The 26,642-nt window shown below is 42.7% G+C and overlaps 1 protein-coding gene across 2 annotated transcripts in view; it reads right to left on the minus strand.

The window, feature by feature from the left end:
* Nucleotides 1-26,642, minus strand: part of NEGR1 (neuronal growth regulator 1) — a 278,245-nt gene that overhangs the window by 28,537 nt on the left and 223,066 nt on the right. The window contains exon 7 of one of the 2 annotated variants that reach the window (XM_074151352.1): nt 196-237. The exons of the other annotated variant lie outside the window; for it this stretch is intronic. Coding sequence (XP_074007453.1) covers nt 196-237 — 42 coding nt within the window. The remainder of the gene's footprint in view (nt 1-195; nt 238-26,642) is intronic. 2 annotated transcript variants of the gene reach the window in all.

Here is a 26,642-nt window from a genome sequence, read left to right on the forward strand (position 1 = left end):
AAGAGGACAACACATGAAGCCTGGAGGGAAGGAAGACACACCAATGAATGCACAAAGACAGGACGGAGACAGTCCAGCACTACCACGACAAAGCTGCCCGTAATCAATTCCAGTTATTGATATGGCGATGCATCGGGTATGAGTCCCTGGGAAAAAGTACCCAAACATACGTCGTGAATGTATGTGGATACTGACCTGGGCTTGAGACAGGACTAGAGGTAGTAGGCTCAATAATTTCTACAAAAAGGGAAAAGGAAGAAAAAAAGAGAACATTTGGGAGTTAATCACACATGGAAGACAAATACAGAATGAGACAGCAAACAGTCATGCAACAGACACCACAATTTTATTTAAAGCTTGGGCTGGCCGTGACAGGCCTGTGACAAACATGCAGGCGACCAGACTCCTGTGCCTATCAGCAGTGCCCATACAGCCTAGATATACATATATACACATATAGACACACACAGCCTATACACCAGAGTCTTTCCGTTCCCAGCTATGTCATTCGTGTGTCACCAAATACAACATCGGGACTGTCACACTCTGAATATGCAACTATTTTTGCCTCCCAGCTTGGCAAAACCACCCTTGGAGTTCTCGGGCTCAAAACCATTTCTCCTGGGAATTACTGAAACCTGCCTAGAAAAAGGGGGTTTTGCTCACGCCACTGAAGTTATTTAATTTCTTCTGATGACTGTAAGTCAAGGTAACAATTTTGAACAAAGAATTTTTTTAAGTAATAGCTTTGTGCTTTAGTGAACTTGTAAAAAATGCGTGCCTTTTTAATTATTGAAGTCTTTCCAGAAGAAAACATTTATCAAAAACCATCAAACACATTTTGAAGATGTTTACTTCACCTGGGGCAACCAATAGAAACAACAGAAAAACTTAAGAGAAGAGCACAATTCTCCAGCATTCGGTCTAATGAAAAAATCACCTGTGGCTTTTCATTATAATTTTGCTTCAAAATTCATTATTCTGTGCCTTTTTATTAGCTTTGAATAGTGCTATGCAAAATGAAATACCAGTCCCAATCAATCTTGTGCGGAAGCAAGCGACCGTCTCAATGTAGCAATTCAATGCTCTTAATAAAAAAGATTTAACAAAATTACCAAGCTCAAAAGATCATTGACCATATCTTGACTATAACAAGAAACTAATGAAAAAAAATGTGAGGGAGTTGACAACAATGGATGTGCAGGTAATAGCTGAACGCGCTCTCCACTCACGTCCAGTTTTGCATTTTTTCCCCTACAATTACTTTTCAGGTTAATATGATGGAAAATGATTCAAAGTGAAATATCAGACAAATATTTTTCCCAGACGAAAAAGTTATGAAGTTTGCCAAATTACCGACGCTAAGAATTCTGCTAATACAGATGAATGTTTCCAACTGTAAAAACATTTATTTGACATCCTGACAAATACATCATTGTGGCTGATAAATTCAGGTCACACTTTAAAAATAAAATGGAATTTCAACTGTATTGCTCCAACTTTACAATTTTATTTGAAATTTAAAATCCATATGGGGTTTGGTGACATCTTGAGCAGTCTTTAACATAAAATGTGTTCAAAGTCTAGTATGGAGGTTTTCTACCCCTGTTAGGGGTAGTTTATGTATGTGGCAGTGGGGAAAGGGAGAGTTGGGGACAGACAGGTCTGTTGGCCAGTCCCCAGATGACCCTTACAGGTTCCTACTGTGTCAACCAGGGCATTGGGAAGGGCCAGATGGAGATCAGGAATGTTCCCCATCCTCCTCTGACCAGGAGTGTCCCAGGGGAGGTCCAGTTTGAAGACCCCACCAAGGTGCGCAGGTGCTGGGCTGTGGGACAGCCCCTCAACAAGCCTGATGCAAAGTCGGTGAAGGACATCAGTGACGGCAGAGGATTCTTCTGGGGGTCGTGTTGTGCTTCAGACAAAGGTTTCTGCTTAACCATCTGGGGCACAAACAGGGTTTTTTCCTAGTGACTTTCACAGATACAAAGCAAATTTACCCAAAGTTACAGGAATAATGATTGTACAGCAAAGGCTGATGAACTAAATTGATTTCAGCAATGTCTAATTTTAAGAAAACATGGACTTTGCTACATCGGCGTGGATTAGGAAACTCTGCAATAGCCATAGCCATGTATTTGTGGGTTTTGGATCAATCTAAGTCACCAATTCCACTTTCTCAGGAGAGAGGCACAGCAAGGTCCTGGCTCATGACTCCTCACATGGGGACCCTGTGAGAGCCGGCTGGGGTCAACCCTGCCCCAGGACAGCGCTGGGGACACTGGGGGACGTCCCGAGCCAAGGGCCACTGCTTGGGCTTAAAGAAATGGAAACGGGAAATGCAATACCACAAGATGTCTAGAAAAAACACAGCCTCTGCGAAATAAGGTTGTACTCCTGCATGGAGCAAACATGGTTTTAGCAGGAGAAAAAGAAACTGTGTTAAAACAAGAGACTCAGGAAAACCAGAGAATTACCAAGAATTCCTCAATTTTGTATTTTAACGACTGCTTCATAAGTTTTATAATAACTTAATTTAGTGGTCTTTAATTTCTTCCAAATCTTTATGTTCTGAGAAATAACATCCTGCTCCTCATGTAAAATTATCAGCTTTGCTTCAAATGCATTGTACAATGCTGACAAAAGTTATTTTTCTGGCTACCCTAAAATAACAGGGTCTTTTTCTTGTGAATGTAGAAGTCAGTCCTTCCTGTTGCTATGGCTTCCAGTAAAGGAAAAGGTTCCTCTTGCTGCAAAGTAACAACATTCTTTGCAACAATCAAGTAAATTAACATACTCAATGAGCACAATTTTTCATTAAAAGGCAAAATACCATACCCAAACCATCAGGGATTTTACTAGGAATGTGCCTCTTTTGGAAACAGTGCATCTAGACTTAATTGTAGGTGGTTAAGTAGCATAAAGTCACAGAATTGTAGCATCACTGAGGCTGGAAGCAAAGGCGGTAGTATCATGCATTATTCTTGCAAAAATCTCATTTTAAAAATGCATTATTAGATCAAGGAACAGGAGAGAGATGGATATATTTCTAGTTTTGAGTTCTAAAACTCTTTGCAAATCTTTATTCATGAAATTGTTCAGGTCTATAGAGAGAAAACAAAACCAGCTGGTTTCCCTATAAGCACGCTAAGCTGCTTGATTAAAATTAAATGGATTAATGACTTCTTAGTAACACTGGGAGGCAGGGATGTGTAGGAAAGAGTGGTAGTATCTGTACTTGATTTTGCTGGGGTCCCAATCCTACAGTATCAGGACTGCTCAAATTTTCAAGGGTGGTTGTAGAAAAATAATATGGAAGCATAATGGAAAAAACATGATATTCTGTGCCTTTTCTGTGGCTTCAGTGGACAATTCTCCTTAAGCAGAACTTTTAAAATTTGTTTCATAAACCAGAGGAAAAGCAAGGTGTTCACACCACCTCCTAGTTTGCCCTTTACAGACTTGGTGCTGTCTGAATTGCTGTGCGCAGGATCCTTACTGTTATTTTCATAATCGCCTCTTCTGGCGAGGCAGGCATGAGTCAACGGCATCTCTTTATTTTAAAGCAGAGCTTTAATTCAAGCTGGGACCAAAAAGACAGAAACAGGAGCGTCCTGGGCATAGGGGTTCTGGCATAGCATCACTGGCTGCTAAACATACATGGAAAACTGGTAATTTCTGTCAAGGTTTAAATGCACTGACGCCCCAAAGCACCCAATATTCCTTCCTGGTCTGTGTTTGCCCTCCTCCTCACTGCCCGGTTGGGAGGTCTTGCCTCACAGACCGACTGCTGCCGCCAGTTTGGGATAACGGGGCAAATTCCCACCATCAACTTCAAACCCCCGGTGGTCGGGCAAGTGGGAAGGTCATTACTCGTGGTGGGCATCCCTCCTGTGCCACCAGGCTCCAGGGATGCACAAACAGGGCTTCTGGGGCGACCGTGCTGTGGAGGCAGAGCTCAGCCCCTCTGGGAACCCGGATTCCTCTGGGAAGATGGGCCAGAACGGATGCAGCCAAACAGAGCTGCACACTTTGGGAAAAGCTGATGAAAGACGACAGCTTAATTTTTTTCTAAAGCATGTAAAAATGTAGCTTTTACAGCCTCTTAAGGTTCAGCGCTCTTTACAAATACCCTACTGACCACACGGTGAATGCTTGGGGACGCTGCTGGAGATGTCACCATGGAAAGCAGGACTTCACAGCAATGGTGTGAGACAAGCAAGTCTGGAGTTAAAAGCCCCCGTTTGCTCATTTTAGAGGTGCTGCCAATCTGTGGAGGTCATGAAGCAACTTTTGGGGCAGGGTTGGTACACCCAAGGAGGGGTGACGGCCACCCTCTGGGGTCGAGGCTGCATCCCTGAGTGGAGTGGCTTTAAGAAGGAAAAGGGAGAAGGTTGGAGAAGCTCCAGAGATCTCTTCAACAGGAGGAGAAAGAAAACAAAGTAAACGTGAACAAGACAGCCAATAAAATATTTGCTGGCTGATGGATTAAGTGCATGAAAGAAGTAGGAATGCCGTTGAGAACAGCAGTCAGCAAAATGATGCTGTCAGAAGGGGTGGACAAATCACAGTCCAACCCCGGACACAACCAGGGACAAATACCAAAACTGCCCATACCCAACGCAGAGAGTCCTGGAATGGGGCAAGTGTGACAAAAGACAGGGCGATGGGGCTGGAGCCGGGGTAGGGCAGGGTAGAGAGCGCTCCAAGAATCATAGAATCATAGAATCATCCAGGTTGGAAGAGACCCTTGGGATCATCGAGTCCAACCATCTACCCTACACTACAAAGTTCTCCCCTACACCATATCCCCCAACACCACATCTAAACGTCTCTTAAACACATCCAGGGATGGTGACTCAACCCCCTCCCTCGGCAGCCTGTTCCAGTGTCTGACCACTCTTTCTGTGAAAAATTCTTTCCTAATGTTCAGTCTAAACCTACCCTGTTGGAGCTTGAAGCCATTCCCTCTCGTTCTGTCATTAATTACCTGTGAGAAGAGACCGGCACCAACCTCTCTACAGTGTCCTTTCAAGTAGTTGTAGAGAGTGATGAGGTCTCCCCTCAGCCTCCTCTTCCTCACACTAAACAGTCCCAGCTCCTTCAACCGCTCTTCATAGGATTTGTTTTCCAGGCCCTTCACCAGCTTCGTTGCCCTCCTCTGCACCCGCTCCAGCACCTCGATATCTCTCTTGGATTGAGGTGCCCAAAACTGGACACAGTACTCCAGGTGTGGCTGTGATGGAGCAGAGAGAAGTAAGAGATGATGACATGGGTACAATGAACTGTCTGGGTTAATATTACTTTGAGAGAGTTAGAGAAAAGCCTTCTTGGGACAACACAGGGAAATCTCTTTATCTACATTATCAGATTTTGATAAGGACAACTCAAGAGTTTTTAAACAGAGAAATGCACCTACAGGTCCTGGTGTAACAGCCCGACTTCATGGAGGTGAAATGTGGGGTACGGTGTGCAGGTGTCTGTACTGCATTGTCGCAGGAAGAAATAAAACATCATGTTCTTTTAAAATCGGTTTTGGTCAGCGACGGCGAGCATACGCTGGAGCCGACTGCTGGAAATAATCTGGTGCTTAGAGAAATCAGCAGTTGAGTGAGTTTAAATAAAGCGGAAGAATAAACCCCACAGACTTGTAACTACAGCTCTAATCCTCAAAAGAGAACTCTTCGGAGAATATAAGCCACTGAAGAGAGCTGGGACAAGGAGGTGCAGTTTACTGTCAAGGACATTTAATATTGCCTTTTACCTGAAGGAAAGAGATAATATCTAGAAATTCCTTTCTGATCCCAGGCAGAAAAAGTCTTGCAGAGAAAACCTCTTAACAAAATGGGAAACCCCATGAAAGGCTGCGCAGCACAAGGAGGAAAAGCACAAGGAAGAAAAGGAACTGGCCATAAAGAAGAGATGTTTGGGAGACCCAGCAGGGAGCGGGAGATGCCCCGTGCCCAGCTGAATGACACCTTGAGAGGAAACCACAGAAAACCACTGCAAAACACGCTTCAGTACCAGAGATACCTTAAAAAAAAACATGAAAGCACCTCTATTTGCAAAAGTAGGGTAGCGAAATGAAGCATGGACCTAAAAATAATTTTTTCACATCAGTTTTAGCAAGAGCTTAAAAGATGGCATTCTGAACAACAAAATGGAAATGACCAAAGTTAAAGCAAAATTCAGTCAGCTCAGGATACTCAGGTCAGAGGGATTTAAATAGGTTTGCACATAAAATTACCACAACCACAGTGAATTCATGGGGAGGGGAGGAGAGCGGGTACAGCAGGACTGGCCTTTAGAGATAAATACAAGGAGGGCAAGCCATATAACTACAATTTCATGGCACTCGGGGCTTTAGAAAAATATGAGGCGGAAGGGGCTATTAAAGGATAGGTAAAGGATAGGAGCTATTAAAGGCAGGTAAAAATAAGCAAATAAATAAAAACTGGCTGACTATTAGTTTACTAGAGGCCAATTGTAATTATTTGCCTAGAAAATTTTGTTGTATATGATTAAGGAAGAGAGCAATTCATCAGCCCCTGTTTGCATGAGCAAATGGGTATAAATTTGAGAAGTGAATGCCTGCAGAAATCGTGAGTGATTCCGCAGCCTCCCCATCCTCCCGATCCTGCACAGGAAAACCCGCTCCTCCGAGGGGCAGACGATGAGTTTGTGGAAGGGATTAGGCAGCGGAGCAGCCTGTGGTACAAGGGGATTAGACTCCCTGACACGAGCGCCCTCCCAGCCCCGGCACCTTAATAGCACAAACCAACCTTTTTCCCCCCCGAAGAGAATATGAAACACGCAGCAAAAGTAAACAATAAAAAAACCAGCCTACGAGCCCCTAAGTCTCAGATAAAAACCATATCAGCCCCCCCGATGAGCACCCCACCTCCATTTCCCTCTCCCAGACCCAGCAGCAGACACTGAATTTCCCTCAGGACACATGCCTGGTAGTTTTCAAGTCTTTCCGTTTAAAAATGCACTGACCTTATAGTGACGACGCACCTTTACTACTTGTACTGACTGGCAAACTGCAGTTCAAACGTCCTTTTTCATGAATTACAACCCGTCCTTCACCCTTCGCTGCCAAGGGAGCCGCCTTTCCCTCCCCAGACTCAAGTTCATCAGCAATTTGGGACAGAAAATAGCCTCTCGCACACAGCCCAGAGTAATCATAGCGGAACATAATTGCTGTGGCATCTCACAAGGAGCTTGTGATCAGCAGTTCCCGGAACGCATTTTTTTTTCCTGTGGAATTTACTACAAACAATTGGAATTTAGTGTGAACAATGTCAATGTTAAACGTCAGTCTGTGAGAAGAGCTCAGAAATGCAACACGTCGCAAACTGGAGCACGATGCTTCCAGCTACAAAACGCTGCCCTCTCATACAGAGGGCTCTGCCCGTGAAGGAAAGAGGAGAAAAACTAGCAAAACCTCAGCCTGCACTTGCAAAAACCACAAGTTTTCCCACATTGCAAGTTTAAGATAAAATTTATCCAAGAAGAAACTTGGTGAAACCCGAAATTGCTCACGGCGTTTAACGGAGATGTAGGAACTGACACCTCTTTGGTGTCACAAGTTAATTTATTCTTTGCACGGCACTAACGCAGTCACAGTCCGGGCTGGGGGGTCTCTAACGCAGCCCACACGCTGGTGGCACTTCTAGTCAGGATTTGTTAAATCCAAGAAGGGAAAGGCAATGGGGAAGATAAAAAAAAAAAAAAAAAAAAGTGAAGCTTGGAGAAATCTGGACTGCAAGAGGACCACACCAGATGTTCACCTTCATTCTCCTCTCTCTTTTTCCCAAGCCTTGCCCTGGCACAAACACAAAGGAGAGAAAAGGGCTGATTATTTATTCCCATTCCCCTTCCTTCCCCCGCGCCCCCACCTCAGCTTTCTCTGTATGGTCTATAAAAGAAATACACAGAACTTTTGACAACTTTCCCATTTCTGGTACCCTGCCAGACCCCTCAGTCTTCATCTGCTGGCTCTGCCCCTGCACTTCATACAGCGAATTCACTAACTTTTCTAATAATAGATTTGAAATGACAAGAGATGTCAAGCAACCGGACTTGGTGCTTGGCATTCTCTTGATGTGGTTTTGCCCTTGAAAAAAAAATTGTCTCCTTCAAGGTAACAGAAAGCATCGTGTCTCTGTGGATATCACTGCTGAGGCACAGTTCTGCTCTAAATATTGTAATTAATGTCATATTAACAATATTTAAAATATAATTATATTTTTTCCCAGTGTATGAAGGCTGTGAGGATATCCTCTGCCAATCAAGGTCCTTAAAAACCACAAATCAGAGACTCTCATTGGCACAGAACCAGTCCAGTACTGCTCGGTATTAGGAGAGGGAACAGTTTAACAGTTCTATTCCCACCTACCAGCGTCCCTGCCCGGGCATGTGGAAGGCACCTTCTCCCTCCAGCTCCTCTGCTGCGGGCCTGGAAGCACGTTCCTGCTGGTGGTGGTGCTCACGGTGGGTGGTAATGCCACCGTAAAGACCATTTCAATCCCTCAGGGAGGGATAATTCTTCAGCAATATAAAAAAGGATGATGCTCTTTTCCAGTTCTGCAGAGCTCCCTCCCAGCACGAGCTCCGCGCCAGCCCGTCACCGGGACCGTTACAGAAGTCTAGAGTTAAAGCTATGAACCCAATTTTTTTATTACAAAGATAGTTTATTTTACCACTCTGCAGCTGGTCTGAAATGAAATTGTTGTGGTTGGCGCAATTGATACTGTTTGGAGGATGCTAGTTTTTAACAATGAAAAATATTCTTTGAGAAGAGCCATCTGCCACACTCAAATTCTGCTGTTCAGAATGAAAAGCAACGCTATACAAGTCTTAGAAAGAAATTCGTTGTGTTCTTCACTATTACGGTGACAGAAAGTCAAAACTTATTTTGCAATAACTATGTCAAACAGAAACTATGAAATGTTTTAATTGTTTTCTGTAGCCCTCAACATTGTAACATCGCTTTCTGCCATTTTTCAGGTATTTTGATCCCAAGTGTGAAACGATGACTGGAACAAACCCAGGGTGCCTTTGGCTAAAAACTTATGTTTCCTGAAATTATGTTTTAGGATATGACACGCACAAGAGCACAGAAATCCATTCTGCTCAACAGTATTTTCTTAGGAAGGCTGAGGAGTCGGGTACACAACCAAGAAAAGATACACACTTAACAAAACCATAGCATTGGAATTTATTCTATTTTTTTTTTCCCTAGCATTATTCTAGTTTATTCTGGTATTTTGCAGCCTAGATATTAATCATCAACACTCTAAAGAACTTCACTATATATATTCGGTTTAAAATCCCATGAGTTTTTTTAAGATAAATGCTAATTATTTGAAAAGGTATGATTAGTTATTCATATCTACTAGAGAATGGCATTACATACACTGGGTAAGAGAAAGCACAACTTTATAAGATATTTTATTATAGAACGGAGGCAGGTTATTAATATCAGCAACATCTTATCTAATGAGAGAGCAATTTCCAGATCTGAGGAAGTGTCAAAGCACGATGCTACCAGAGGAGCCACTTAGAGATCACGGGGAGAGCATTTTGTAACAGGAGAAAACAAAAATATTGTTTCATTTCAGTCTGCATCAGTAAAATCTGGCTGTAATAATATTTAGGCTTCCCATGTATCAGAGGGAACAATAACTGGTACAAATTACAACTGGCAATTAAATGCAAACACATTAATTAATTAAAAAAACCCCTCATAAATATGATGACCTTTGATAATTAACCAGATTTATTTAATCTAATCTGCTCTGGGCCTGATCAGCTACGTTAAAGATTAATGATTTATTTTGAGATGGAGGTCCTTAAGCCTAGGTAGGCCAGAGACTGTTTGAGTCAATGGAAAAACATATTTAATAATAGATCTTTTGGATGGAAAGTGTAAGTGGATCAGGAAGAGACATGACCTTAATTTGTTCTGTGTCTTTTACTCACCATTAATATTTTGCAATTGCAGTTTGAGCTCTTTTACAGGTTTGAGTTATTACACCTTAATTGCCTAGTAATGGTTTATTTTATTTAAATGGTTTGTTCTCTTATTACAGGATGATAAGTATTTAATAGCTCAATGTCTATGAGACCATAAAAAAAATAAATCATTATTAACCTTGAGTTTGAGACCTGAAATTGCCAAGTAGTTTACTCACTTCATCCTTCAGCAATCCTCACTGCTCTACACCTACAGTGGTTTTGTTTTGCTTGATAACAGGAGTTTTTCAAGAAATATTCAAATATTTTGTAGAAAACCACGTTAATGACACCTTTTAGTGTGTTCTTTTAAAAGAAGTCCACAGTCCGTTTCGTGGAGCACCAGGCCCAAGCACCACACATTCTGAGCCGGCACACAGAAAGTAATGGGATGAATTTAAAGTTTTACTTAAAATTCTAACGGAATTTGATTTTCTTATGAAAAAATAAAAGAAAGATACTGAACACATTTTTTAAACTCTGGAGTCTACTAGAGTCTTTTAATTTATTTATTTTTCAGTAAGTTCCAGGATGAATAATAATATTTTATGTAGGATGAACTATTTTATAGTGTGAAAAAAAATGTTTTAAATTTAATTTGACTGAGGGGGAGTGCAAACAACTAACAAGCAAAAATTGTATTTCCATTAAAAACATTCAAAATAATATTTAAAATAAAGATCACACAAATGATATTCTTGCCAGTAAGAGTACACAGTTTCCATCCCCACTGTCACAACTATTTCACATCTATAACATGTTGATATATGCTTAAGGCTTTACTTTTCACCGGAATGCCTGTACTTCGAGGAAATGAATAAATCAGGGAAATTTATCCTAAGCGGAGGGGTTTTGGGAAAAGTACCCATTCATATTACAGTCTGCTTTTTGAATATCACAAATATAAACCCACTAGCTTTAGGTCCCATCACTAGTACCTCTTTGCACTAGTATTTGCAAGCACTGAACTATTCAACAATGAGAAAGAAAAGCGCAACAAATTTCAAGGAGCAAAAATAAAATTTGAGTAAATGAATAGTGAAATTTTTCAGGTTTGAAAAATAAGTTTGAACAAGGAAATCTTTACAGATTTTGGGATGGACCTCAGCACTCGCCGCCTTCCTCAGTCCCATGCAACGTGTGGCTGAAGAAACTCCCGCACAGGTCTCAAAGAATGTAAAACAAACGTAGATATAGAGAGAAGCCAAGAAAAGGCAAAGAACCCCCAAACCAGGTTGAAATACCACTCGGGATTTCAAAAGACGCTTTCAGAAGGGAAGGGAGCCAGCAGCCACTGGCCAGCGAGGAGCTCTGCTCTTACCCCAAAACACCATGGTCATCAATCCCATCTGCCCTCCCCAACGTTAGGGACACACCATTTATTCCACATAAAGCCATATAAGGGTGGATTTTTTCCAAAGAAACTGAGGCCCCTTTCACAGAATCATGGAATTGTCAGAGTTGGAAGGGCCCTCTAGAGATCATCTAGTCCAACTCCCCTGCTAAAGCAGGGTTGCCCAGAGCACATCACTCAGGACTGCACCCAGGCGGGTCTCGAAGATCTCCAGAGAAGGGAACTCCACACCCTCCCTGGGCAGCCTGTTCCAGGGCTCTGGCACCCTCACCGGAAAGAAGTTCTTCTTCATATTTGAACGGAACTTCCCGTGTTCCAGCTTGTGCCCGTTACCCCTCGTCCCATCGCTGGGAACCACTGAAAAGAGTCCGGCTACATCATCCTTCAACTCACCCTTCAGATACTTATAAGCATTGATAAGGTCTCCCCTCAGCCTTCTCTTCTCCAGGCTGAAGAGTCCCAGCTCTCTCAGCCTTTCAGACGCAGAAAAACGATTTTCCAAGCACCCAGTTTCTAGCCTAGGGACGCCCACTGCAGCTTATAAAATACAACTTTCCCAACCAAAGGAAACCTCCAGAATGCAGCACTTTTGCATTCTAAAGGGATCCATCGAGGCTCGTCTGATGTCGAAGAGCGTTTCTCTCAGCGCTGAGTATCCGGTTACAAGACACTGCCGAGTATCATCAAAAATAAAAGATAATAAAAGGCACAACCAGTTTGCAATCTCTGCTGAGGATCTGTGTTTATGAAAACTTCCACATGGTTTACAATCTTTTTTTTTTTTTTTTTTCCTGTAACGTTTATCAGAAAAGCACTACTGAGGACGTGACTTGAGACATTCCCTTCCTCTGAGCACTTGAGGCATCTCAATTTCTCAATGAGCGGCCGCAGCCAGACCCAGGGCAGACTGTCTGCCAGCAAGGAAAAAGAAGCTGGTTTAATCACAATCGATTAAGGGGAATTTTGTGAAAGCTTCCTGTTGCAATCTAACCCGTTCCCATGCTGCCCCAGCACGCCTTTTCAGCTGGTACGTTGTGGTTTGCCCATCAATCTATAAATGTAAGTGTCTGCCACGGCCCTGCTCTGCACGAGCAATCAGCGCGTAGCAACCAGCCACGGACCTTCTCGTAAAAAAAAAAAAAAAAAAGCCTTAAAATAAATTGCATGGTTTTAATTTAAATGAATGGAGGAAAAGCAACGGCTGTATTCAGGGAAAAGAAGAGAGAACGCGTTAGGACTTTCCTGAGAGTCATCTCTAAATGTTTAATCAACCCTTCCCAGCCTGTCGCTCTTCAAGACCCAAGGTTATAGAACAACATTGCAGAATGGGCAAAGAAACAGGAAAGAGACACCCGAATCATCGGCGGGGGGGGCAACACTGACTGTGACCTTCTGCTGATGTCAAAGGTCTAACGAGGCCACTAATGAGTCTGCCCCTTTCACGGGTGGGCTTGCTGCGCCTCAGGCAACACAGCCAGGGCTGAGCAAACAGAGAAACCTATTGAATTTCTGTTTCCTATCAACATTTTAGTTATGTCTACATCACCAAAGTTACATGAAATACAATGTTTTTATTTAGTTGTTCAAGTTATAGCATTATAACGGGTATACAATATTTGCTCATTTCCTAATTCTGATTTTTTTCCAGAGAAAACTGCTGCTTAAATGACTTTTACAGCTGCTGAGACCATAACAAAATGAAGCAAAAGTGACAAAGTAGTCTGCGTCCCTTTAGCTTGGTCTTTCATTTATATGTATAAATAGGAAGCTCATGAATAATGTAGACCCAAAAATCTGCTAGCTTTTTTGCTGTTCAGAAACATATGATTAGCATTGCTCTGACTCCCAATAATTATATTCTTGTTCTCAGAGGTCGTTCTTTAAATCTGCACAACTGTCGCTATATTTCTAGGAGTAAATAAGGAAAAATATACATTAGAGATGCAACACGACGCGTGCCATGGCACTACCTCCCTCCTGTGTGTATAGCTGTATGCCTGCGACTACTGATACTTTTTAAATAAATGCTTCTGCCGGTGACAACAGGCAGGTTTGTTAATTTTGTCCCACTTCTGAAGGTGCACAGCTCCCATCAGAATAGCCTGGACGCAAGAGGATCTTCTGGGAGACCCCTCCTCTCCTGCCCAGCACAGTTGAAGGCTCTGCCAGCGAGTTCCTCCTGCTCAAGGCTGGAGTCCATCCCCAAGCCGTGCTCTGGTTTCTCTTGGGAAGACCAAGTGACACATAAAAATGCTCCTGCTTGCTGCCTGACCCCACTCTGCCCAGCCATTCAAGGGGTAGGCTTGTTTTTTCTGCCACGCTGTGGAAGTTTTATGCAATCCACGGGAGAGACAGCTGACCTCAATACTGAAGACCTTTGGTCAACGTGCCCGGCAGCATCTGCTCCGACACAGGCAAGTTTGATCTGGGTTGTAAGAAAGATCCATGGGCTAGAAACACTGCAAACTGTTCTGCTCTGGAACCAGCAAGAGTAATTATATTTTTTTCCCTGTTTTTTCCATGGGATATCTTGCCACTCTAAATTACATTATAAAACTGGATTTTTTTATAAAGCTCTGCACATGCAGAAATGCCAGTCAGAGGGCTCTGCTGCAGTCAGAGGTACCTCTCAGCCATAAACCTGCTGAAATTGCACCGTGTGTTTGTGCTTTGGCCAACATGAATAGTTCATTTCCCTGGAGCAGAGCACGGTTTCCGAATAAACGTTAACCCGGGGTCAGACAGGGAGTCACCCGGAAGGATGCAAGTCCTGGTAGACAACAGCCACGTTTCTGCCCGTTCTCCTCCCACCGACTCCCAGCAGGGACTTGGGGCCGGGACCCCCATGTCCCATGGGGCTGCCTTGGGCTGAGGAAAAGTCCCAATAGCAGCAGGCAGCTGAATGACTCCTGTCCCTGTCCCGATTATCGGAAAACAGGGGAATCTGCCTGAGTTACAACTGAGCAGCAACTCGGACTCAGTTGACTTGACTGAGAAGAGTTTGTTCTAATTTTCTGGTACCCAACCAAGTCGCTAACATTTGCAGTCGATATCCTGTGCAGTTGGGGTCCATCACCCCCTTGGAGATGCTCTTCCTGACCAGGAGGAGCTGGTTCCTGCCCACACCACCTCCCTGTTGGTTGCCCTCCTCTAAGGTTTCCCAGGTGAAAGTCTTATCCTGTTGCTTTCAGCCCTGAAAATACAAGCACAGGCAACTCTTCCCACAATAAAAGTCTCATTTTCATTTTGATTAACTTCTTGCCTGATCTAGGCATTACTGCTGTGTTCAGAGGGAGCACCCCCACCTCTGCAGCCCTTGTACGTATACAACACATACCCAGAACTGCTGATATTTGCTTTCACTGGCACAGCAATTTGTGAATAAGTTATTTAATAATTACTGCATAATTATAGTTCTGCTGATCCCTGATGAACTGAAATCCACAGACAATGCCTATCAAATGAATCATTACGAATCTCTATAAATTACACGGTGAAATGTGCCAATGTCATGATGAAATTCATAAAACATCTACAATTTCTGTAAAAGAGGACTTAATTAAGCTGGAGTTATGGCTGCACGTCTCCATCCAGAGTTTAAGGAGCAAATTATAAGATTTGACTTCGAACTTTCCAAGAGAAATAAAGAGCCACATAATGCTACAAGTCAGAGGGAAAAAAAAAAAAAAAAAAAAAAAGAGAGGAATACAACGGTGAAAATTAATGTGGATTATTCCAGTTAAAAATGAGTCATAGAGATATACAACTGTTTTTCATTTGGTAGAGATGTATGTTAGAAAATAGGTAAGACATGAGACAAACCCTGCCTGGCCAATCTATGGAACACGTCATCGTGCAAACACTCGGAGGAAGGAAATGCATTTATCGCCTGGGGAGCTGTGAAAAGCTGAGGTCAAGGAGCAGAAGCTGCTGCAAACAGCCTGCACAGAAGAGGGGCTCCAGCCACACACATCGCGGGGTTAAAATAAACAACAAAGTGTGCTTCTCAAAGGATTCACTTTTCACCTCCCGCAAGGGACGTGGAGATGTCAGACTGTGATGGCTGTTGTCAGACCCAACAACCGTTCCCTAGTCCAGGTAGTGAAATTTAAAATATTAGATTAGCTATTATTTACGTGTTGGGATCCTGTCTCAGGATTACACCCGAAGGGAGGATGGCTCCCTGCCAAGGTCAGAGCCCGGCTGGCTTCGCTGCTGATGCTGAGTCAGCAGCAACTCGTTAAGGCAAGTGTGCTACAGCTTAGACTCTTGTTGCACAGATGAACTACTATTAGCATATTATAAGCATATTAGCATGCAAGAACTGAACACATTATTTCTGGAGATAGAAATACCTTCTCCGCTCTTCGGGATACCAAATCCACTAAAACCTGGCTGAGATAACCCTGGGCTGGCCCCCGCTCTGCTCCCAGCCCTGAGGGTGCCTACGCCGACCCTCACTACATCATCCTTTCACTGCTTTAATAACACATGGAACAAACTGCCTACTTCTAACGTATTGAACATGAAGCAAATCTTCATCTGCAAAAAGAAACAGGATTTCTTCAGTGCAGAACAATAAAAAACCCCTTAAGGAAACCTAGACACAGGGGTAGTGAGGAAGAGGGGATGAGGTAGTGTTAGACCCAGGCCAATTGTTTTCATTAATGCCAACCACATACCCCACTCGTTAAACAGGATAATAAAATGAAACCAGCACTAAATTCCTCTGTGAAATTGGGTTTTCCTTCTCTTTGCAGCAAGATGTTCATTGGAACAGCAGAAAGGGAATGGTATGTGAGAGCTGTGTCTTCTTTTTTGACTTTTCTTTTTTGCTGTGGAGCAGACCTGAGGCTTTGGGTTCACTCCTTTAGCACTGAGGACAAATCCCGTTGATAAACTCACTAAGCTTCATGGTGGAAATCATTTCGGTTGCTTGCCCCATTACCCTCTACTGAAGACTGCTGCAGAACCCAGCTGAAAATTAGAAATCCTCCTCTCCCAGTCGGGATTTATGCATGACAAGTCCCTATCCATGCATTCATCCCTTCGCCTATGCAGTAATTTTCCAAAGCGGCACTTTATTGCACTGATTTAGGAGTAGAAAAAGCCCACTCCCAGCCTTCTGCCATCACGCAAATGTTTTTTCAAGGGCAATTTCCTTCCACCCTGTCATCCTGTGCAACCCCAGAGCCAGGCGCCGGCCCCACAACCCTGGGCAAACTGCGCAAAAATTAAGAGTCATTAGCAGCTCTGTAACGAGCTCCAAGAAGCGCTCCCTTCCTGCTCCAGCGGGCATTGGACCAAGGACACAAGGTTGGACACACCACGTTCCTCCTCGCTCCCCTCCATCCACAACATGTATTGAGAAAGTACTTCTATGTCCAAAAAAAGTCCCATGCAAAATAAAATTCATACAAATTGTGGAGGGACGGCTTCAGCCCCTGGCCTGGGAATTTTATTTAAAGTAATGCAAGTTTTCAAGGTATTTTTTGATCACAGCTATTGCCAAAGACCACAACGAGCTGAACTACCTCTTCTCGCTCGCGTTGACACTTGCGTGTCCTGGACATGATGATCTGCTCAGGTTGCACACCGAATGGCGGAACGGTATTTACAGAGCCCGGGAGCGGATTAAGAGGCTGCTGGTTGGGAGTAAATGCTGAAAGGTCAAGAATAAGCCTTTCATTTGCAAACAAAAACCAGACGGGCTGCAGGATTTCTCCAATAGGAGAAACCACGTGTCGGATGGGTGACGTGCTGGAATTCAGACAGGATGACGACAAGCTGTGCAGGGAAACTTTAATCCTTTTTTTCATGTTGCATCCTAATTCAGAAATCTGTATTCAGGGAAAGCATTTTGCTATTTTGCAAAAAGTGCTTTTTTTTCTTCAAAATGTCAACCACTTAGTCGTTAATTAAAAGTACTATTTTAAACCTGACGTACCTTATAGAATCATCTAGGTTGGAAGGGACCTTTAAGATCATCTAGTCCAACCATCAACCTAACTCTGATAAAAAAACAAAAGAAAACTATACAACCCTTCTCCCCCCCCCCCCCCCAACCTATGTCTCTAAGCACTATGTCAACCCATCTTTTGAAAACCTCAAAAGATATTGATATTTATTATACAATATACTGCTCTGATAATATCAGGTATCTATTTTTTTAAACTCAACTCTAGGTTAAGAAGAAGGGCAAGGAAGATGAAGAACTGCACAGAACTACCTTTAGCTGTAAAATCTTGGTTTATAAACATGAAAGTCTGCATTGACTTAGATAAGACATTGTTGGATCCTTACTCCAAAGTTTGTTTCTCTGGCCTGACAGACATTTTTTTATACCCTTGCTGCGCTGTGGAAAGCTCAGCCATAGCATTAGCAAAGAAAAGGGGCTGGGAGCAGATGTACCTTTTATTGGTAAATAAATAAAAGCTGTACATCCCGGCTCTGTTGTGGTGTCCCCTAGTTTATGGTGTGGTTACTTCATGAGATTTGTTGCTCTCTCCTTCACATCCCCAATAATTCAAAATGAAATGTTTTCTTCTTTCTCTCAGAATAGTATTTTAACTGAGTAAATAATCAGAATTTAAATGATCAAATTCTCAGATTTGTGTCTTATCTTTGAATAAAGTTCGCAAAGTCTAAATATTGCATAGTTAAAAATCTAAATATCTTTTTGCAAACCAATTTATAAGAGGAGTTCTATAACAGTAACATCACCTTACTGCACAGTAAAATTCAGATTACTGTTGTCAATGCTTCAGAGCAGAACATCTTAAATTCAAGGGATCAGCTTTGTTACTTGTGATAATACGTTTGTAAAAAAAGTACATTTCTGAAAAATTCATCATCAGTCTTTTCCCTGAAGTATTTCTAATATTGCAAGCAGTATCTAAGCATCTGCTGCCAACGTTTTTCACCCGGGGTTTGGAAAAGCCCTGAGAAGACTAAGTTTTTATACTCAATTTATTATTTAAAATCCAGTCAAAATCTCAACATACAAACTTGTAGGTGGATTTAAGAATAACATTAATTGAGTTTCACAATCCCATGCTGACACAGTTGGGTTTCAAGCAACTGCTTTTGTTAAATAACCTAGAATTTATTTGGTAAATTATCTCAGTCATGGTATTTTCCAACCTGTCAGAGTATTCGCTTAAATACCGAAGTCTTGGCTTTCAAATCAATTCTAAGACTTTTATGAAAATTCTTGATATCCTTGATCAATGGCTAATTCCTTTTTAAAGCCCCATGAGCTTTGATCTCAACAACTTGTTATGAAAATAAGTCCTGCACTTAATAATATTTTAATGAAGAAGTGCTTTGTATTAAGTTTAAAATTTGCCACTGCTCAGTGTAAGTGAAAGCTCTCTGGGGCTTGTTTTACGAGAAAACTTCCTAATACACCTTCTCCAGACCAGGCAATATTTCAATAAGCCCCTTTTCCATTAGGAGATAGACAGTAATCAGCTTTAATCTCTCGACATGGGAATTTTCTCATCCTTTGTTTCCTCTCACCCCTTTATGAACCTCCCCCTCTGTGCTGCAAAATTTTGGAGGTCAAGGCTGAAGTCTGTGTTCCGGACTGACTTGTAAAATACATTTATATTATTACATTGTAGAAATTCTAGTTGTCATTCCATTTGTTACGCGTGGTATTCTTTGGATTTTCAATTTTTCTAAAAAGTTAATTTACTTCAAGGTTTTCTGCCCCTTGGAAAAGAAACACAAGTTCAAGAAGAGCTCTGCCCCACGGTGCTCCTCGCCCTGATGAGGGCACGAGCAGCCGCTGCCTTCAGCAGGATGCTGTAAATAAGTTCCACAGATGACCTTGAATGTTTTAATCATCGTAATTAACTGATACCTAAGATGAACAGTTAGACATGCTTCTAGACGTGCTTCAACCTCTCTGATTTATCCAGTTCAGGAAGAATATGTGTCTAAACATCGTTAGCTATGGTTATAATTGCACAATTTGAGAATATAAACACAAATGTAACAAAGCATAACACAGAGGCGACTTCAGGAGCGAGCCATAGCAAAAATCACTGGGATTTTTGTTTTGTTGTGGTTTTTTTTCCCCCCCTCAAACACAGATACACTCTCAGGCCTTTAAGATTTCTTCTAAATGTCAAAGAAAAACACGTTATTGGCCTTGCTCAGATGAGTTATTTCTACCTCGTCCCATCTCAGTCCCTTATTGTCATATAATTCAGAATAAAGCTCAAGCTAGAGAATGGATTTAGAGAAAATTTCTCCTTAACTCTCAGTAATTGTTACCTGGAGCAGCAGTTGACACCCATATGGAAGGATCTCAAACCCCAGAGCTAACAGAATTATTACGACTTACATAAACGGAGGATTTGGCCATTTATCTTATTCTGTATGAATACATGAATTTAAGGTGCTGAGTTTTTAACTCTGCTGGGCTCTTTGTCTCAGCAATATCTTATGAAATTAGCCCCCCAGGTGTACTTATGATGTAAAGAAAACTCTCTGCTTTAGTTGTGGGCTGTTCAGTCGCGTTGTTCATCTCCATTTCACCCTGCGTGAGGACAGGGAGAGAAGAAAGGTTCTTACCTTGCCTGTGAATCCCATTGGGGATGATCAGAAGTTTTCAGAGAGTTGTTTTCCATTGGGAATATGATCACCCAAAATGCCCTGGATCAATACACCTCGATCTTTGAGAAAGGTCCCTGAGGAACAGCTCCCAGATTTATAACCCTGCTGATCTAATTCCCTGAATTTCAACACGCTTATTGAGAGCTGGGTGTCCATCCCAATCTTCATCCCCAGGACAGGTCCTTTCCATGATGGATGACCTCCCCCTGTAGCAGATGGTCCTATTAGGCCAACTTGGACATGGCAAGCAAAACCGAAGACTCAGACCAGAAAACCCACCAGTGAAGACAGAGCTCACACAGAAGGGAAAAAAAAAAGCAAAATCACCTTCAGTCTGTAACAGGAGAGCTATACCACAGACATCATGAGCTTCCACATGGGACAATGCATCACATAAGGATTTGGTTTGGCTTTATAAAGGGTCTGTCACAAAACACTACAGGTGTGGACCTGAATGTCCCTTGCACCAGATCAGAAGCCATAAGAATACGTTACGGCTCAGACGTGACAACCCCTTTACAAATAACTTGGAAGTTCCCAGAATGGATTTCAAATCTGCTCGTTCCCCATCACCCCTCCTGGGACATGGAGGAAGAGACTTGCCCTGCATGCTCAGCAGGAGCTGGATGAGCAGACCCGGTCAATGGCTTCACCCTCGGGGACAGGACTGGATGCTTCCAGAGAAAAATTCAGTCCATGGCACCAGTTCTCTGCACAGTGATGTCTACAAGAGACTTTGGGCTTGATCCAAACCCTATTAAATCAATAAATGTCTTTTGGCTGACTGCAGCAGCCTTTGAGTAGGCTCCTAATGAGTACAGGAACCTTCATTTAAATTTTTATATGTATATAGATATATTGATATAACTTTTTTGGTGGTTTTTTTTGGTGCAGACCAGCCCTCCCGGCTGAGACGTAATGCAGAACTATGCAAATTTAAGTTTGCTTTTCCTTTGCAGGCTGGTATTTGAGAGATAAAATACTAAAATATTTCTTAGGTAATTGGACAACCGCAGAAACTGTGGACACAAAGGGAATTTCCCCGGAGAGTCAATTTCTTCCTAGAAATGTCAAAATTGGTAGGCTAGGCAAAGCTATCGAGCTAAACCTTAGCAGAAATCTGTCACATATCCAAATACACTAAAATACGACTCCTCAGTCAATAAAATGAAACTGCTGAGCTTAATGATGACACCAAACTATACGAGCAGAAGACGACCCAAGCAGTCTTTGCAGGAGAACTAAAAGCTATGCAAATTACTGATAAGAAGGGCCACCTGCAGCAGCACCAGCCTTGCAGGGCCCACATGGAACGTGGGTAATACAGGAAAACTCCCGAGGGAGGTTGGGATGGCAGTGCCAGGGAGAGGGGAGCATGGCCAGCAATACAGCCCAAACCTCGCCCACCTCAGGAGAATAAAAAAAAAAAAAAATCAGGAGAACTTTAAAGAAAAAAAAAAAGAAAATAAGTCTTGCTAAAGCAGGCATAAGTGCATACAGAAACCTCTAAGGCTTAGGAAGAGTCACTCCAGGAATATGACTTCAGCCCAGCCAACCTTAAATCATAGTTGCAAAGATGGAAGGGTACCTGTCCCAGCAGCAACCTTGCTTGGCCACCCCGTCCCCACTATTATTGATGATGGTGGTACAAACGTGTGTGTTTATCGGTACATGAAGTTACTAATTTTAGATCATTCCCTGGCTTTTTTCAGGAGAGACTTTTATGGACTCGTAGGCAATTATTTTGCCCTGGCACTGCCCTTGTCTCCCTCTGCCCCGATCTCATCTCTTCTTACCCCTGTGTCACAGCAAGACCATTGCACCACTCTGCAGATACCCTCAATACCTCTGGGTCTTTGATCTTCCAGTAGACGTAGCCAACGCTACACCAACTATACATAGTGCCACTGAGGAACATGCATATCATTACATGTTATGTGTAATTTACAAGGAGTTAATTTAAATTTTTGGAAGAATATTATTATTTTTTTTTCATTTCATACACAAACCCCAATATATTAAAACTATTAATACAGCCGTTTAATTAGGAATCCTCATGTAGGAACCAGGACACAATGCAATCAACACACATAAATTGAGGGCACGGTCTTGCGCTTCCTGGCATGTAGGAATGTCTGAGACAAGATTATAAGCGTGTTGCAGTAACCATGAATTCACAGTTGGATGCTTATTCAATAAAGTGGTTCTGTTTAGCTGCAGCAATTAAATTAGCACCGAACATACTACCGCATATCTCACACACCTTGCTAGGGCTCCTTCCCCTTCCAAGTGTCACCTACTGATCTCTTCTGCAGCTCCTTACCATTATTTAGACCCTTGAATAATTACTAAGAAAGCTAAGATTTCTGTGTAAACCTGAACATCAGTAACACCTGGGGATCATATAACCAGCAACTCAAAGGGAGTAATTTCTTTGGCAGCTCTTAGCAACGGCCATGGATGCTCCCTCTGTATTACAAGTTTTCTTGAGAAAGGTACCACTTACCAGACACGTTATTCATAGCATTCCTAAAAATCCTAGGGAATGTATAGGAGATGCTCTTCAGAAAATGAAAACAATTCCTTTACTTAAGAATAAACACACACATATCTACTAGAGAAGCAATGATTGTTTTCACCTTCTGCGAGGTGAATGCTTACGTGAATCCAGACTTTTGTGGGTGACGTATCTTCAGGGGACACACTGAGATCACATGTGTAGCAGCGAATTTAATGCCTCTACGAACAGTCTCTTAAGTAGAGTTGTAGTTTCTATAGATGTACAGATTAAATCTACATACGGAGCAACAATCACTCGCTTTCCTGCCCTAATTTGACAAGTGCTCAGGCAGAGGAGAGAGGAGAGGCTTGCAGAGAGTGGGGTTGGGGTTGTACCCCTGGCCAAACCAGGACACCAAACCAGGCACCCCATGGCCTGACTCTCAGAGCCTGGTTCTCCAGTGCCACAGGGCGGAGCTCAGTCCTGTCCCTGGCCCAGGATCTCCAGCAGCTTGTCAAGGGCTTGTGGTGGCAGCATCTCACCCCACGTCCCGCTGCGGGGAGCGGGAGCTGAGCATCAGCTCCACCTTCATCCACATCAATGAAAGGCATGAAAAACCTTCTGCCTCGACTCAGCTCTGATAAGAGAAAGTAAGAAGTCCACTACCAAGTGTGGCTTCTGGCCAGGAGACATCACGGTAAGGCCAGTGCTGCTTTAGCAGCAATAGAGACCATCTCAGTTTCGGCTGCTTGAGAAAAACGGCGGAATAAACCGACCTCGCCGCCAATGGTTAATGCTAACTCCCTCCCCTCGCAAGGGCCTTGCAAATTTGTTTGTAGGAAAAATGCCTTTTGTCTTGAATTAAGATTGCAGTAATTAAAAAAGCAAAATCTGCTTAATTAAAAAAGGGCTATTCCATTCCCCATTGGCTCCTCACCCCTGGAGATGGAGCCTCTCACCCTCGGCACACACCATAACGCCTCATCTCCTGGGTTTAATGAATCAGCAAATCCATGCTGTATTTACAGGAAAGGGCTACATTCTTCTTCTTAAGTACCAGAAATCCTGGGAAAAGCCAGCATAGACAGTGCTAAACATCTCATCAACTAGGCCCGTAGATGGCAGGATGGGACTGTCCAACAAACACTCCTCCTGCGGGTGCTCTGGGAGGATCCGTGCTTCATACCCACAAAAAACAACACATTTGGATGATACAGAGGACTTAGCCATGAATAATTAGCAAATTGCCATTCGTTATTAATTTATTGGAACCACTGCTTCTCTGTATTTTTCCCGCAAGGCTCAGTCTTTCTATTTTACAGCTGCTGGATTTATTATTAATAGCTACATCTTAGGCATGGCCAACAAGTCTTCACTTAGGGATATGATAAATTTTGTTACGGGATCTGGGAGGTTCATAACTCCCCAGACGTGAGGTTCTCCTGCAAACTGACCTGGGCTATCTGTCCCCGGGACAGAGGTGGCTGTGGGTGACCTTCTGCTGGGCTCACAGCAGCAGTGGAGCTGTCCTCTGGCCATGGGAGAGCAGCCGTACCCCAGACAAGTCCTCCTTCTACCCCATCAACCCCACAGGCACCATCAGGTACAGCTCCATTAATCTACCATCTCCTTCACTCAAGTCCATGTCGCAGCCACACAAAACTCAGCTTTTACCTCATCCTGACATCCCTTTACCCACTTTATGACTCTCTGTTAGCTCAAGGTTGCCTTTATGGATCACAGAAAGCCAGAGTCCTCCTGGTCATAGAAGAAATAATCCTTTTTCTGGTGTCCTTGAGTTTTACATCTGCCTAGGATGCAGAGACTGATAATGGTGAATAAGCTTAGCTCTGTCCCCGAAAGCTCCCAGCTGTGCACAGCTATGATGGCATTTGTATATCATACAGGGATGTGCAAAGACAGAAAATACAGGTTTTTCTAACTCTGCTATACATATTTTCCTTAAAAAAACCCCCAAACCAACAACCCAACAGCAGACAGAAACAGCCAATTAGCAATTACTTAGCGATACTGGGCGAGGTGCCCGTACCTGACAGCGGAGGTGCTCGGGCACCCACGCTGAGGATCTGAAGCCCTCCTGTGGTACCTGCACGTTGTGGCAGCATTGTGATACCAGCCCCCACCCTGCCCCCCGCCTTCATGTCTTTGGGCACCCGTTTGTGTTTTCCCAGGGGAACATGGAGGGGTCCCAAAATGGGGGTCATTACCGGCAGCTGAGCTAACGATGCTATTCCAGCCGCGCTGCATCCCAGGCTGTATTCCACCAGTGCAATTAACATTTCAAAATACATGCTGAAATAAGGCGTCAACACCTAATTTTTAACATTTGTCAAGAAACACGATGATCAAATTATACTTAACCCTGTATTGGACTAATCAAATGTTGCAACCGACCACTGACTGCTGACACTTCCCCCACACGTACCTGAACCAGCACATATGTTCAGCTGTCATTGCCAAAAAATAAAATGTAAATAGCTTTTCACAAGACAAAATTCTCTCTGAAGGATCAAGGAGTCCATACTTAATAAGTTGTTTCCCTGTGATTTTTCTTATTTTACTTTTTAAAGTGATACTCTTTCTAGATAACATTATTGCAAACTATGAGCAAGGAAAAAACTCCACCAAATGATCTTCATTCCCAACTGAAATCTAGATCACCACCTTTTGGAAACCTCTCCTTGTTTTGACTAGATTGAAAGAAAAAAACATAGTATAAAATAAGACATTTCTTCTTGGTCTCTCAGTCAAGCCTCTGAGCTAACACCACCCCCATATTTCGTTCCGTGAGGTCAAGATCAGACCCAGATTCCAGTATTTTCTCTCAGACTGTTCTGCTTCACACATCCCATCTCTTTCACGATGGAGAACATCTATTTTTATGATTTGTAAGTACTTGGTACTTATTTGACGTCTTCCACCCCTGCATCTCCAAGTGCTTCTCAGTGGTGGCTACACGGTACCTCAACAATTTAAAGCTGATAAAATCCTGGCAGGAACTGAGAGACAGTTTCAGCTCCGCTCTGTTCAAAATTAAACCAAACCTTCATTTTACCTTCTCTGAATTGCAAATAGACCAAATACTATCTGCTTCTGGATTAATATTCCTTTGTTTTCACTTCTTGCATTTTCTGTTTAAAATAAATGTAACGCTGTTTCCACTTTGTTAGTGATTTCTCAAATATTAAATAAAATGGCAGCACAGGCTTCATGCTATTTTCTACTTATTATGTCTCTTCTGCAGTAATTTAGAATACCCTGGCAATACATATCATACAGGAAGTATACTCAGAAGGATGTTTCATGGCAGGAAGGCAATAACCCTAGGATTTAAGCAGCTGAAAAATCTACATTTCCACTCAAAAAGGAATATCTTTATGTAGAGAAAAGTGTGTAGGATGAATTCTAAGTTTTGTCTTTCACTTTTATCCCTAATAAAACAGATTAACATCGAAGTTCAACTACAAACATCTCCAGGTGCCAGTAGCAGGTGGCTGGATATTCAACAAATGCAAAATACTACAAATACACAGATAGAAATATCTTTCAAGCAGGACATTTGAGGCCCATTTTAGCTAACCTTCATGCTAAAAATCTCAGTGCTTTGCTTTGCCTGTTACAATGCTTATTGTCTTTCCCAGAAGATTTAACTTCAAGTCCTCATGACTTCTCTGTGCCAGAGGTCAAGGACGGACAGACTGACCTGGGAGCAGGGCTCTGGCAGACCCTGGTTGTCCATCTCAACATAATCCTTGTTTTTAACTTTATTTACAGTGGTGCCTTCATGATCCGTTATTGCTGTTCTGAGCAGAAAGACTTTTTCATGCTAATTCTGTCTCTATACCATGGCGGCGGGTTAGGTTTAGTTGTGGGTTGTTTTTTTTTTGTAGATTCATAACTCATTGATACCCCCAAAATGTGGCATCACTTTTGGAACAGAAACCCTTCTGCAGCACGGAATAAACAACCAGGTGTGTTATTTCCCAGTACTGAGGAACACAACAGTATTTATATGCCTTGTAAAGAAACCAAAGGGGAAAAAGCAAACTATTTTGGGGGTTTTTTTGGCTTTTGAATCCATGTATGTGGAAACAACCAACCATGAACATTCTCCACATGTCC

Source organism: Numenius arquata, chromosome 8 (genome assembly GCF_964106895.1).
Source record: "Numenius arquata chromosome 8, bNumArq3.hap1.1, whole genome shotgun sequence".
NCBI classification, from domain to species: domain Eukaryota; kingdom Metazoa; phylum Chordata; class Aves; order Charadriiformes; family Scolopacidae; genus Numenius; species Numenius arquata.